Here is a 13,317-nt window from a genome sequence, read left to right on the forward strand (position 1 = left end):
TCTTACAACATGGAAGAGAAATAATTTATGTCGCCAGCCATGGTACACATGGAATTGGCGCCGCTAAGATGTACCTAGTGTGGATTAAATGTTGACTTTGGAGAACAGAATGTGCACCTTTGGTTTGTTTACACAATATCTTTGAGAAACGAACGATTCAAAATAAATAACAGCTGTTTCCTAGCAGTTGATTTACGAAGACTTCCTATTTCAACAAGGTTTTAAAATCTTTCTGATATGTCAGCTGTGACGTTCGGTAAAAAGACATTTACTCCTACGCCTCCAGATAAGGGCAGCTTTCCACTTGATCATGACGGTGTGTGTAAGACGTCTATGCTAAAATATATGATATGCCTACGCGAGAACAAAAATGACAATTCAAAGTGCCGGAAGGAAGCAAAAGATTATTTAGGATGTAGGATGGATCATAATTTGATGACTAAAGAGGAGTGGTCAAAGCTAGGCCTTGGTGACGTCGATGTAGAGTCGAAGAAATAGACTGTAACGGACTGCAATATTGCGTAACAAAGTGCTTTTGAGGAACGATGCCGAACACAGATTTTAAAAGAACTCCCGGTGATGATGGCACATTGCAACAGAAGAAACACATTTTGATAGGTTGTACAGGGAGTGTTGCTACTATTAAACTGCCGAACCTTGTTGCATTTTTGAACCAAAAATATGATGTAGATGTTCGTATAATTGTGACGAATCATGCACAGCATTTTTATTCGCCTGAAGATATACCCTCCAGTATATCAGTTTACACGGACGACGACGAGTGGAGCATGTGGTCCAAACGAGGTGATCCTGTGCTCCACATCGAACTGGCAAAGTGGGCCGATATTTTTGTTATTGCGCCTCTTGATGCCAATACTTTAGCTAAACTATCGCATGTAAGTATACCAGTTTATTAATTTTAATGCACATTGTAGACTACACATTTATATGGGGAAACCACACTGCTGTCTGTTTATGGTTTACCTATTGTTTCATGGGATATTTTTGGAGCGGAATTACAGTCGTGTGTACTCTGGTCTTCGTGTGTTCTAGAGGTGATCAGAAATGAGCGAAAAGAGAATAACTGCTAATGCCTCATATTTAGACCGTTACAGCTTGTAAAATAGATAGTGCATACAGTTTTCATTAGACACGAAACGTTGACTACTTGTATTGAACTTTTCTTTCCCAAGCAAATACGAACCATCTTCATTGGCACACTCATGGTTGTAAGTTATTCTCAACAATACTCATGTTAATTTATCCCAGAATGCAATTCCTTGTTGCATATTTTCCTTTCTTATTGATTCCAAAATTTATTATTATTCACAATTTATTATGCCAGCATCGACTAATTTACTTCCAAATTATTTTGTTTGCTATACAGGAAACGGGACGAACACATGAGGAGCAATATTCATGTTATTGTATATGCATTTTGTGATCGTACAGGTCTCGTGTATCATGATGATTTGTCACAAACACCACTTGCAGTAATTAGTTAACGAGTTGTGACAGTGACCAAAGTGATAAGCTAGAACTGACTGGTTTCTCAGCATTTGGAATTAGTGCCTTGGGCCCTATTGTATAATTCAGTAGTTCTTACTACAAATATCACCCCTGCTTGGTTCTATTTTCTCGTTTAATTCCTTGCCATTCAGTTTTCTGGGCCTTTTTTCCTATACAACATTAACAGTAGTCAGTGTAAGGTTTCATTTTTCCTCATGTCACCATTAACCTCTTTGACTTTGGTATCAGCAGGCCCTCATAACGAAATAAACAAATGCCCCTTCATTTAACAGTTTTACAATATAATGTATAAAGTTCTTTGTACATATCACCTATGTCAGCTAAGTGACAATTGTCTGGTGACACATTTTGAACTGAATTAAATTATAGTCTAATAACTGGCTATTTGGGTCGATTCTTGGTGTGAATGAAGAAAATTCTCATCACAGTGTTAGTTTATAACATAAAGTAGTTATGACCCTCAAGAAACAACCAATGGATGATGGTGATAACTGAAGATTCCAGTACCACTGGTCGCTTTTTATCTGTGACGTCACAAAGAGGGCGGAGACTCCTTTTCAACCTTCAATATGATAGCTGTGATGCTGTGCATTACATTCACAAACGGATGCAAATAGTACAGAAACAGTGTGAAACTAATGGGAAAGCTGCAGGAATTACGTCATTTTGAGTTGGGAGAAACTAAATATATGACAGTCCCAATAATGAAAACATTCAATAAAAGTTGCTCTTGCTAAAATGAAATCCTCAACAATAAGCAAAACCTGAAGACAAGAACCTGGAAAAAACTGGTATTGGAAATTTCGCTAATGTACAAAGATCAAACAATCTTGCTACCGTGAACCTACACAAAGGTGCAAAAATCAGTACTGAAAATTTCACTTGACCTATATAGCTCTAACAAAATCCATGATACCACAAAAATACACTCAACTAATCTGGTATCTAACCCTTCACTTGACCAATATAACTAAAATGAAGCCCGCAGTAACACAAAACCAAAGCACGCTTATACAGGGTGAAAAGTATTTAAACCAACGAACTCTGGGAGGTTGTAGGGGACATCAAAACAAATATTTTTCCCTAATGTCATTTTTTCCTATGAGGAGTATTTAAACTGGTAGAGGAAGATTTATCTGGCAGCAAATTAATTAAACCAACAAACACTTTTCCATTTTTTATGACCAGGAGACAACACATTAACACAACCCAATTTCAGTTACCGTAGATTTTCAAAAATGCCTCCATTGACATGTAAACAAAGGTTACACCATCAGATCATGTTCTGTCTGACATGGGCAAAAACCCCAGGAGTATCCTGAATTGTTCCTGATGCTATTCCTATCCGGGCAACCAGATCCTCTTCTGATGCAACAGGATTTGCGTAAACAAGGTTGCGCATCCCTCCCCACACAAAAAAGTCCAGAGGGGACATATCTAGGGATCGAGCAGGCCATGGTACAGGACCATGTTTCTGGGAACTGTCGGTCCAGGAATCGACGCACACAACGTATGAAATGTGCCGGCGCCCCATCATGTTGGAACCACATGTGTTATTGTGTAGGGAGCGGGACGTCTTCCAACAATTCTGGCAATGCTCTGGTAAGAAAATTGTAGTAGTACCTCCCATTTAATGGCCTAGGTAACAAATATGGCCCAATTAAAAAACAGTTCCCAGCCACAACTACCCACACGTTAATGAAGAACCGCACTTGATGAAGTAGTATGTTGGTTATCCTCACTCCACACATGCGAATTGTGCATGTTGAAGACTCCATCATGCCTGAACGTTGCTTCATCAGTAAACAACACTGAGGATGCAAATGTAGGATGCCATTCACACTGTTCCAGGTACCACCGCGCAAACTGTGCTCTGGGTGGATAATCAACTGGGTACAGGTTGTGGACACACTGTAAGTGAAATGGACATAACAATTGCTCTTGAAGGACTGTTCTTACATTCGTCTGATTTGTCCCCGTGTTACGTGCTGGTTGAAGGATCCCACTCCACATGCTGCAAGACAGCTTCCTCAAGTTGCAGCGTTCTTACTGTGTGACGGCGTTCCTGTACAGGTAATCTGCTAAATGACCCGGTCTCACGCAGACGTTGGTACACAGCAGCAAAGGTCATATGATGCGGGATACAGTGATTAGGATGTTGTTGATAAACATCACTCCAGGTGTATCGCTCCATTAGTAAACAGAGACAATGCACTACTATTCTGGTGGACAGCAGTTGCCTTCAACTGAAGAGCGTAATACGCCCTCTAACAACTGAAGATCATAGTATGGCCTCTAACAACTGAAGAGCGTAGTACGGCCTCCGCCGGTTTAAATAATCCTCATAGGAAAAATTGACATAAGGGAAAAATATTTGTTCTGGTGTCCCGTACAACCACCCAGAGTTTGTCGGTTTAAATACTTTTCACCCTGTATAACTAATATAGAAAACCCAGCATCATCAATGTAGGTGAAAGAAACTTCATGGTACATACCAATCACAATCCAGTATTGTCACGAACCGATGTAAGTCAGCTAACACAAAAATCTACCAATTTAGTGATACCAAAATGTTGTCATCAGCATGTCCACATTGGCCAGCTTAGGCTTCTGAAACCAGGATATCATTTGGATGAATGCCATATTGTCCAGCCAACAGTGCTATGTACATGGGTTCCTGGTCTCAGATGCAGCGCCTCTGGTCCATCTCACACCTTTTCCACAAACATAACACTTCAGGTACTTGGCAATTATACAAAATAACTATAGGAATTTATCTGTGTCAACATGTGATCTGCCATTGTGGCACGTTGGTTCCTACTCATAAATTTCATTCTCATGTTCATCACTAACAAATAGGAAACAAAGTTAGATCTCCAACCATAAAGCGCACATCACACTAACCCGAAAATGAATCTATTCCCTGTAACTGCCAATATCCAAATAACTCTTCAGCCGTCACAAACTCTTCCAATACTATTCTCATCAATAGCAGTTCAGAAGTCCAATGAACCATTAATGTCACTTACTAAATATGAAAATATAAACATCCCACACTAGATAGAACCACCGCACCCTGCAACACAATCTCCGCAAACACTATCCATTTGAAGTATTCTTTACTACCATGACGCCGCACAACACAACAGAATTAGGTCATTTGTCAAAGGAGACAGGTGGTACTGCAAACTTCAGTTGACCCAGATGAAAGCATTAGAAAAACAAAAAACAAGACACTTTAATAGTATCTTGGTGGGAATAGAGTTTTGTGGGGTGTCCTTGTTTTTATTAGTGCGGTTTTATTCATGGTCATTGCATTTATATTATAGAACTACCTTAATCAATGTCCCTGTCTCCCATTCAAACATATTAAAGATATTGGACTAGGCTTTTGTTTTTGAACATTTTGGTTGAAATTCGTGTGATGAGCTATTTCCATATGTGCTGCTTTACTGTGTTCAAATTCCAACTGGAAGTTCTGAAGCTACGTCATTGTTTTTATATATTTTGGAGTAACTGAAGCCCTGACACCTCTTTGCAAACTTGCAATCGAACTTTCACCTTTCAATCTAACCTGTTGCCACAACTAAGATTTCAATTCACATTCAGTGGCATGTCAGCTCAGCCAAATTGTAACCTTTCAATCTAACCTATACATTATGCTACACTACATATCAGTTTGTCATCATAACCTACATTTCAAGAAATAGTGTATATGCAAAAACAAGTCAGTTTTGTTTTCTCTTTGCAAGCATTTGACATCATAATACGACAACATGATTACATCAAGGCATGGAACTGACATCCAATGTAGATAGATTCAGTTACCCCAAATTTTGGCCTCTTTTGTAAAAGATATGTATAATTTTAAATTACGTTTGTAGTTTTTAATAATTGTGTTACAAAGATGTACATGTTGCCATACACATTACATTCACTAACAGCACAGAGGCCGTACTGGTGAAATTGTTTTCCTTGTACGATGTTGAACAGTCTTTGTAAGTTGGATGTTATGGAGCAGCATGTGACATGATATTCTGTGTGTAAGTCTGCATACCTTGGCTTATGGTAAAATCGTCTGAGTCATTAGGTTGCGTGACATTCCTATTCAAAGTTCAGTTCTCAACATTTTGATCCCTGTGCTGGCATATTGATCTTCAAATTCTACTAGTGTCCTTCAACGGCTGGACTGTCAAAAGACAGTATCATGTTCGGCTATAAGGACTATTTTCCTGCAGTTGAAATATCAAAGAAAGAATACAATTTCAGCAAAGAAGACAGCTACAGATTTCCCTCCCTCTTCGAGGCTACTTGCTATCATGGGAGCAAACACCAAGCCGCGGCAAGCAAAGCATATAAGCAACTGAGGCAGTACAACAGTAGTATTTTTAATTCAGCCCATCTTTCAATACCTGCTTTCATTATTTACTCAATAATGATGGCTCATCAATTGCAGACTGAAGATTTTTACCCAGTAACTCCATTTCTCTGGAAAAGTGTGAAGCCAGTCTTTTTATAATTGAATGCGGCACTATCTATTGATAGTGTTCAGCCATCCAGGGTCACCACTGAAATCATGAAGAATACTCCGTTAGCGGGATTGAAATGTCGAGTACTGAAGTAGTTTGAAGAGGTGTATGATGTGGATCACAACACTCTATGTTGATTTCAGTACGCAGACTTATGTTCTTCACTGTTACCCCATGTAGCAGTTCGCTATTTTTTCACATTTTGTCTTTTATCCCAAATTTAATCCCACTGAAATGATGATGGGGGTTCTTCTGAAACATGTCATGGGATTATAAATGATGATATTTTGGTTGTTGGTGTAACTTTCTTTGCACACTTTGTCGTTCTTTAGTGGATAAAAACAGTAATAAATTGCCAACAGCAGCATGCAATGGAAGAGACGTGGACTCTGTAAGTTCACTTTAGCTGATATTTTAATATGTTGCCAAGTGGCTACATCATTTACTATTAGCCATCAGGCAAAAATCAAACAACCAAAAAATCCAGGATGGAATTATGACGAGGAAAGTTGCTAATCACCATATAGATGCTGAGTCACAGACACAACAAAAAGACTAGCTCACAATTAAAGCTTTTAGCCATTAAGGCCTTCGTCAAAACACACACACACACACACACACACACACACACACACACACACACACAGAGAGAGAGAGAGAGAGAGAGAGAGAGAGAGAGAGCTGCAGTCGTTGTTATCAGTTTGTTATTTTGTAATGTATTTTTGCAACTAGAAATTTGTTAATTCTACTTGTGGTGAATGTCCAGTTTCAAGCCTTTATGAGAGAGTTTCATAAAAAAAATTAGTTACACTTTTAATTTAGCTTCTTTCATTCACTGAAGAGCCAAAGAAACTGGTACACTTGCCTATTATCGTGTAGGGCCCCCGTGATCACACAGAAGTGCTCCAACACGATGTGGCATAGACTCAACTAATGTCTGAAGTAGTGCTGGAGGGAATTGACACCATGCTTCTTGCAGGGCTGTCCATAAATCGGTAAGAGCACGATGGGGTGGAGATCTCTTATGAACAGCCCGTTGCAGGGCTAAATAATGTTCACGTCTGAGGAGTTTGGTGGCCAGTGGGAGTGTTTAAACTTGGAAGAGTGTTCCTGGAGCCACTGTGTAGCAATTCTGGACATGTGGGGTCTGGCACTCTGGCACTGTTCTGCTGAAATTGCAATGCACAATGGACATGAATGGATGCAGGTGATCGGACAGGATGCTTACGTATGTGTCACCTGTCAGAGTCATATCTAGACATATCAGGGGCCTCATATCACTCCAACTGCGCATGCCACACACAATTAAAGATTGTTCACCAGCTTGAACAGTCCCCTGCTGACATGCTGCGTCCGTGGATTCATGAGGTTGTCTCCATAGTACACGTCCATTTGCTCGATACAGTTTGAGACAAAACTTGTACGACCAGGCAAAAGGTTTTCAGTCGTCAACAGTCCAACATCGGCGTTGACGGGCTCAGGCGAGACGTAAAGCTTTGTGTCATGCAGTCATCAAGGGTACACAAGTGGGCCTTTGGCTCCGAAAACCATATCGATGATGTTTTGTTCAACGGTTTGCATGCTGACACTTATTGATAGCCCAGCATTGAAACCTGCAGCAATTTACAGAAGGGTTGCACTTCTGTCATGTTGAATGATTCTCTTCAGTCATCGTTGGTTCCATTCTTGTAGGATCTGTTTCCGGCTGCAGCAGTGTCAGAGGTTTGATGGGAAATCCCCACTTCATTACTACTTCGGAGATGTTGTGTCCCATCGGTCGTGTGCCGACTATAACACCACATTCAAACTCACTTAAATCTTGATAACCTACCATTGTTGCAGCAGTAACTGATCTAACAACTGTGCCAGACACTTGTGTTATATAGGTGTTGCCGACCACAGTGCCATATTCTGCGTGTTTACAGGTCTCTGTATTTGAATACACATGTCTATACCAGTTTCTTTGGTGCTTCAGTGTAAAATCCACTTTCCTATGATAAACATTCAAATTCTAAAGAACCTGCTGCCATTCAGTCTTGGACACAGTAATAAGTTGTTTTGGTGGTGGTGGGCCAACCAGAATTTGTGATACCATCTATCTGCTTTGATCTGTGATGCAACTGTGCTGTGTTATGTGACATCCTGCTATCATGGCATATTACAAATCAATCATGTTTTCAGAGGGCATGTTGAATTAGGCATTGGTGCTTTCTAGTGTGGGGTGTAATTGATTCATTGGACTGCTTGAATGCTGTTTGTAATAATGATATTGGAGGTGTGTGTGGCAGCTTGCTAGTGAATTATTTTGATGTTGACAGTTCCGGGTAACAGTTCTTTTGGGTTTCGATTTATTAGCGCAATGTGTTGTTGTTTATGGTTGGAGATTTAATTAAATGTTTAGTTTTTAGATATAGATATGACAACATAGTTCATGAGTGGGTTGCTGATACCACAATGGGGCATGGCCTGTTGACCTTGATTAAGTTCTGACAGTTGTCCAGTTTAATTGCTGAATATGTGAAGTGTCATGTTGGTGGAGAAGCTATGAGAGTGACTGAAATTATTGGGCCTATACTATTGTGTAGGGTACATATATTTAGTAAGTAGGTTATGTATGTGTTTCTTGTATTCCGAATTGGTATTACTGCAGTTTTTATAAAGTTTGTGCTTGTGTTGTTAATTTGGGTAATTATGTTGGACTATGGTTGGTAAGTTAAGTTTTCAGTACTACATATATTAGTGAGCTCTGGTGATGTGGTACCACAGACTTCATTTTAGCTATAGGTCAAATTAAGTGTTTTTTGACCTTGGGATGGTTTTATGATATTGTGCATTTCATTTAAGCTTATAGATCAAGTGACATTCCTGCTATCCATTTTTGGAACTGTGTGTGGGTTTGTGGAATTATAGAGCTCACTTGAGCTATGTAGGTCAAGTGAAATTTCCAGTACCAGCTTCTTTTCTTGGGGGGTTCTTTTATTGCGACTTTGTTGATTGTTGAGGATTTTATTTGCTTGATTTTTGCATAAATATTTGTTTTGGTGTATCTTCATTATTAGGATTTCCATTCTTTAGTTTGTCCTTGCCCAAAATGCCCTAATTTTTGTGGTTGTTCTAAAAGCTTCATGTTATTTCTGCAATTAAATATTTTTCATATTTTTTGTCTGTTTGCGTGCATAATGTGTGATGTTATGATTGCTGTATTGTACGAGCTTAAAAGAGGGAAGTCTGCCATCTTCATGAAGTCACGGGTGAAAGCTAGTGGGTAGTAACAACAACAACAACAACAACAATAATAATAGTAATGATGATGATAATAATAGTAATCCTTCCTGAACTTTTCATTATTATAGTTTTGTTTCAGTGATCATTTTATTTGCTCTTTTGCTGTACTATCTATTGTAGAAATTGAATGATTTCCACTGTTTTTATTTGGCTCTGTCTTTCCTGTGATGTTTCTCTTGATAGGTGGGAACAACATTTTGTCAATTAGTTCTTTATCCATTTTATTTTATCTTTAGATGGAGCTTTCAGTTACTCAATCTTGAGGCTTTTTTCTTTGTAATTTAGATAATTTTTTGCTGCTATCACAGTATATTTCAGTAAATAATGCCTTCTTGTGTATGTTTGTGTCAATCTGGGCATTAGAAACAATACATAAGACTAATCTCGATAATACTATTCACTGTTTTGGATGACCATGCAGTGGTTAGAAATCATGTGGTAATTTAATTGAAGACAAGCTGGAAAAGAAAGGGTGTGTTGTATGTGTCTGACATCAGTGGTAGTAACATAAAAATAATAAAAGTAACCAGTTATGTTTTCATATTTGCAAGCACTTTTATTGCTGTTATCTGAGGTTTTGCACATGGCAAACTGTTCATAATATAGTAGTTGCCAAGAAGACTTATGGTTGTACTGGTACAGAACGTCATTTTTCTTGGTGTGCTCTGCTCTACTATTATGTTTAGAGGAAAAATGCCTTTCAGTGTTTAATATTTGATTTCAGGGTATGTGTGATAATCTGTTGACATGTGTTGCAAGAGCCTGGGAAATTAAGAAGCCACTGCTCTTCTGTCCAGCTATGAACACAAAGATGTGGGAACATCCAATCACAGCCAAACAAATTGAGTCACTGAAAGAATGGGGCTACTGTGAAGTTCCCTGCATCTCAAAAACTTTGATGTGTGGTGATACTGGTTTGGGAGCAATGGCTGAGATAGATACAATTGTTGCAGAGATCATGGGCAAACTAAATAAGCCACATGAGTCTATGGCACACTGATTACTGATTTTATATTTTTCATGTGTATGTAACTTGTTATACATAAAAAATTATGTCCACAAACAGTGATAACTTTGGTGGAAGTCAAATTAGTCAGTTATGTAGCAACTTAAAATTTAATACTTGTTATGTACTCCTCACTGCCATCATAACATGCATGAGCTATGGTATTTATTGATTTATTGTTATATTACTCCTTCCTTTTCCCATTCTCTGTAATCATATTCTAAAACGAACATCCAGTTTTTCAGGGATCAAGTTTGGCTAGGCTATATGTAGTTTTGTATATCATTGTATAACTACGTAACATAACTTATTTTAACGTGGGTATATTTTTTCAACTTTATTGAGTAAAGCCTTTTGTCAAATGCAGTGAGTCTTTGAGGAACACATTACCCTAAACCACATCTTAAAAAAAAGAAAAGAAGTAGTTTTAGAAAAAATTACTCTACTGCTGTGTACAATAATTAGCAAATGGTCTTCCATGTGTTTTAATATAAAACAGAAAAAAAGGGGACGATATTGAAGTGGACAGCTCAATGTTAAACCACTGCAATTTTAATAAATTGAATCATATTTCATTTTTAAATTTAAATCCACACTAGTTCAGTTATTCATTTACTCCATAATTTTCACAAGATATTTCAATTCACATCAACCAATACATCTTTCAAGAGACATCAATACAGAATGAGGTGTATTCAAAAAATTTGGCCATAAAAATACCGTTATAAAAAGTTTTTATTGGTAGTTATAGTTTCTTACAACTCTGATTCACTTTTCCACATAACTGCCATTCACTTCTGTGCACTTTTTGTTACATTGTTCATATACCTTCATTCCATTACATAGAAGTTCTCCTCCTAGAAATCAGACCATGTGGCAGCAGCAGTCTCGAGTTCTTTGTTATCTTGTCCACAAAGCTATTGTTTCAGAAGGAAGAAAAAGAATGGCCACTGGGTACAAGGTTGAGATTATTGAGTGGGTTGTGAAAAAGTTCCCAACAGAAATAATGATTCTTAACTTTATTGTGAGAAGGATGGTTGTGTTACTCACCCCCCCCCCCCCCCCCACACACACACACACAAGTGCAACTCCCACAACATGACCACAGTCTCTGGCTGCTGGGGCCAGTTTGTGAGCAGAGCACATGAGGGGGGAGGCAACCAGATGGTGAGGGTAAGGAGGAAATGGACAGGGGGAAGGAGGGATAGCAGGGTAGAAGTAGGGGACAATAAAGTACTAAGTTACTGCTTGTGCGAGTGTACAGGGATGAGGTGGAGAAAGGGTAGGGCATCTAGGTGCAGCTGGGAGGTTAGATGGAAATTGGTGGGGGGGGGAGGGGGGGGGGTAGCAAAAAGGAGAGAAGTAAAAAGACTGTGGGTGCATTGGTGGAATAAGAATTGAGGGCTGTGTAGTGCCGGAACGGGAACAAGGAAGGAGCTAGATGAGTAAGGACAATTACTGATGAAGGTTGGGGGCAAAAGGGAACATAGGATGTATTGCAGGGGGAGTTGCCACCTGCACAATTCAGGAAAGCTGGTGTTGATGGGGATCCAGATGACACAAGCTGTGAGGCAGTCATTGAAATGAAGAATGTCGTGTTGGGCAACATGCTCAGCAACTGGGTGATCCAGCTGTTTCTTGACCACAGTTTATCGGTCGCCATGACAGACTGCTTGTTGGCTGTCATGCCCAAATAGAATGCAGAACAGTTGTTATAGCTTAGCTTGTAGATCAAATGACTGATTTCACAGATAGCCTTGCCAGTGATGTGATAGATGATGCTTGTGACCTGACTGGAGTATGTTGTGGTGGTGCAAGGATGTATGGAACAGGTCTTGCATCTAGGTCTATTACAGGGATATGAGGCAAGGAGTTGGGAGCAAGTGTTGAGTAGGGATGGAAGAGGATATTGTGTAGGTTTAGTGGGTGGCTGAGTACCCCTGTGTGTGGGTGGGGGGGGGGGGGGGGGAGGAAGGATAGTGCGTTAGGATGTTCCTCATTTCAAGGCACAACGAGAGGTTATCGAAACCCTGACAGACAATGTGATTCACTGGTTCCAGTCCTGGGTGGTACTGAGTCATGAGGGGAATGCTTCACTGGCAGCTGAATGGTGGGACTTAGGGAGGTGATGGGTGACTGGAGAGATAAGGTATGGGAGATATGTTTTTGTACAGGGTCTGTGAAGGCCTCAGTGACACCCTCGGTATATTTTGAGAGGGACCGCCCATCACTGCAGATGCTACAGCCACGGATGGGTAGGCTGTATAGAATAGACTTATTGTTGTGTAATGGGTGGCAGCTGTCTAAGTGGAGGTATTGCCGTTGATTGGTAGGTTTGATATGGATGAAGGTACTGATGTAGCTATATTTGAGCTGAAGGTCAACATAGAGAAAAGTGGCTTGTTGGGTTGAGTAGGACCAGGTGAAGCGAATGGGGGAGAAGGTGTTGAGGTTCTGGAGGAATGTGGATATTGTGACCTCACCCTCGATTCAGATCACGAAGATGTCATCAATGAATCTAAACCGCTTACATCTACATCTACATGGATACTCTGCAATTCACACTTAATTGCCTGGCAGAGGGTTCATCGAACCACCTTCACAATAATTCTCTATTATTCCACTCTCAGACAGTGCGCAGAAAAAACAAACTCCTATATCTTTCCATGCTAGCTGTGATTCTGCTTATTTTTTTATGATGATTATTTCTCCCTATGTACGTTGATGTCAACAACATATTTTCTCATTAGGAGGAGAAAGATGGAGATTGAAATTTTGTGAGAAGATTATGCTGCAACGAAAAATGCCTTTGTTTTAGTGGTGTCCATCCCAAATTGTGTATCAAATTCATGACACACTCTCCCCTATTTCACGATAATACAAAACATGCTGCTCTTTTTTGATGTACTCTGTTAATCCTAACTCGTAAGAATTCCAGACTGCTCAGCAGTACTCCAAAAAGAGGAT

General features: G+C 39.5%; 1 protein-coding gene across 1 annotated transcript; it reads left to right on the top strand.

Annotated features, from left to right (window-relative positions):
- The first annotated feature begins 403 nt into the window (after positions 1 to 403).
- On the top strand, positions 404 to 10,939 carry LOC126190496 (phosphopantothenoylcysteine decarboxylase). The gene is made up of 2 exons (XM_049931025.1): positions 404 to 896; positions 10,069 to 10,939. The coding sequence occupies exons 1-2, from the start codon at positions 546 to 548 to the stop codon at positions 10,342 to 10,344; spliced, it is 627 nt and encodes a 208-aa protein (XP_049786982.1). The 5' UTR covers positions 404 to 545; the 3' UTR covers positions 10,345 to 10,939.
- Positions 10,940 to 13,317: the final 2,378 nt, after the last annotated feature.

The sequence above is a fragment of the Schistocerca cancellata genome, chromosome 1 (genome assembly GCF_023864275.1).
Source record: "Schistocerca cancellata isolate TAMUIC-IGC-003103 chromosome 1, iqSchCanc2.1, whole genome shotgun sequence".
NCBI lineage: Eukaryota > Metazoa > Arthropoda > Insecta > Orthoptera > Acrididae > Schistocerca > Schistocerca cancellata.

Coding starts and splice junctions, on each gene's coding strand:
- LOC126190496 (XM_049931025.1), top strand. CDS start 546: ATGCCGAACACAGATTTTAAAAGAACTCCCGGTGATGATGGCACATTG. Junction 897..10,068: donor CTTTAGCTAAACTATCGCAT/GTAAGTATACCA, acceptor ATTTGATTTCAG/GGTATGTGTGATAATCTGTT.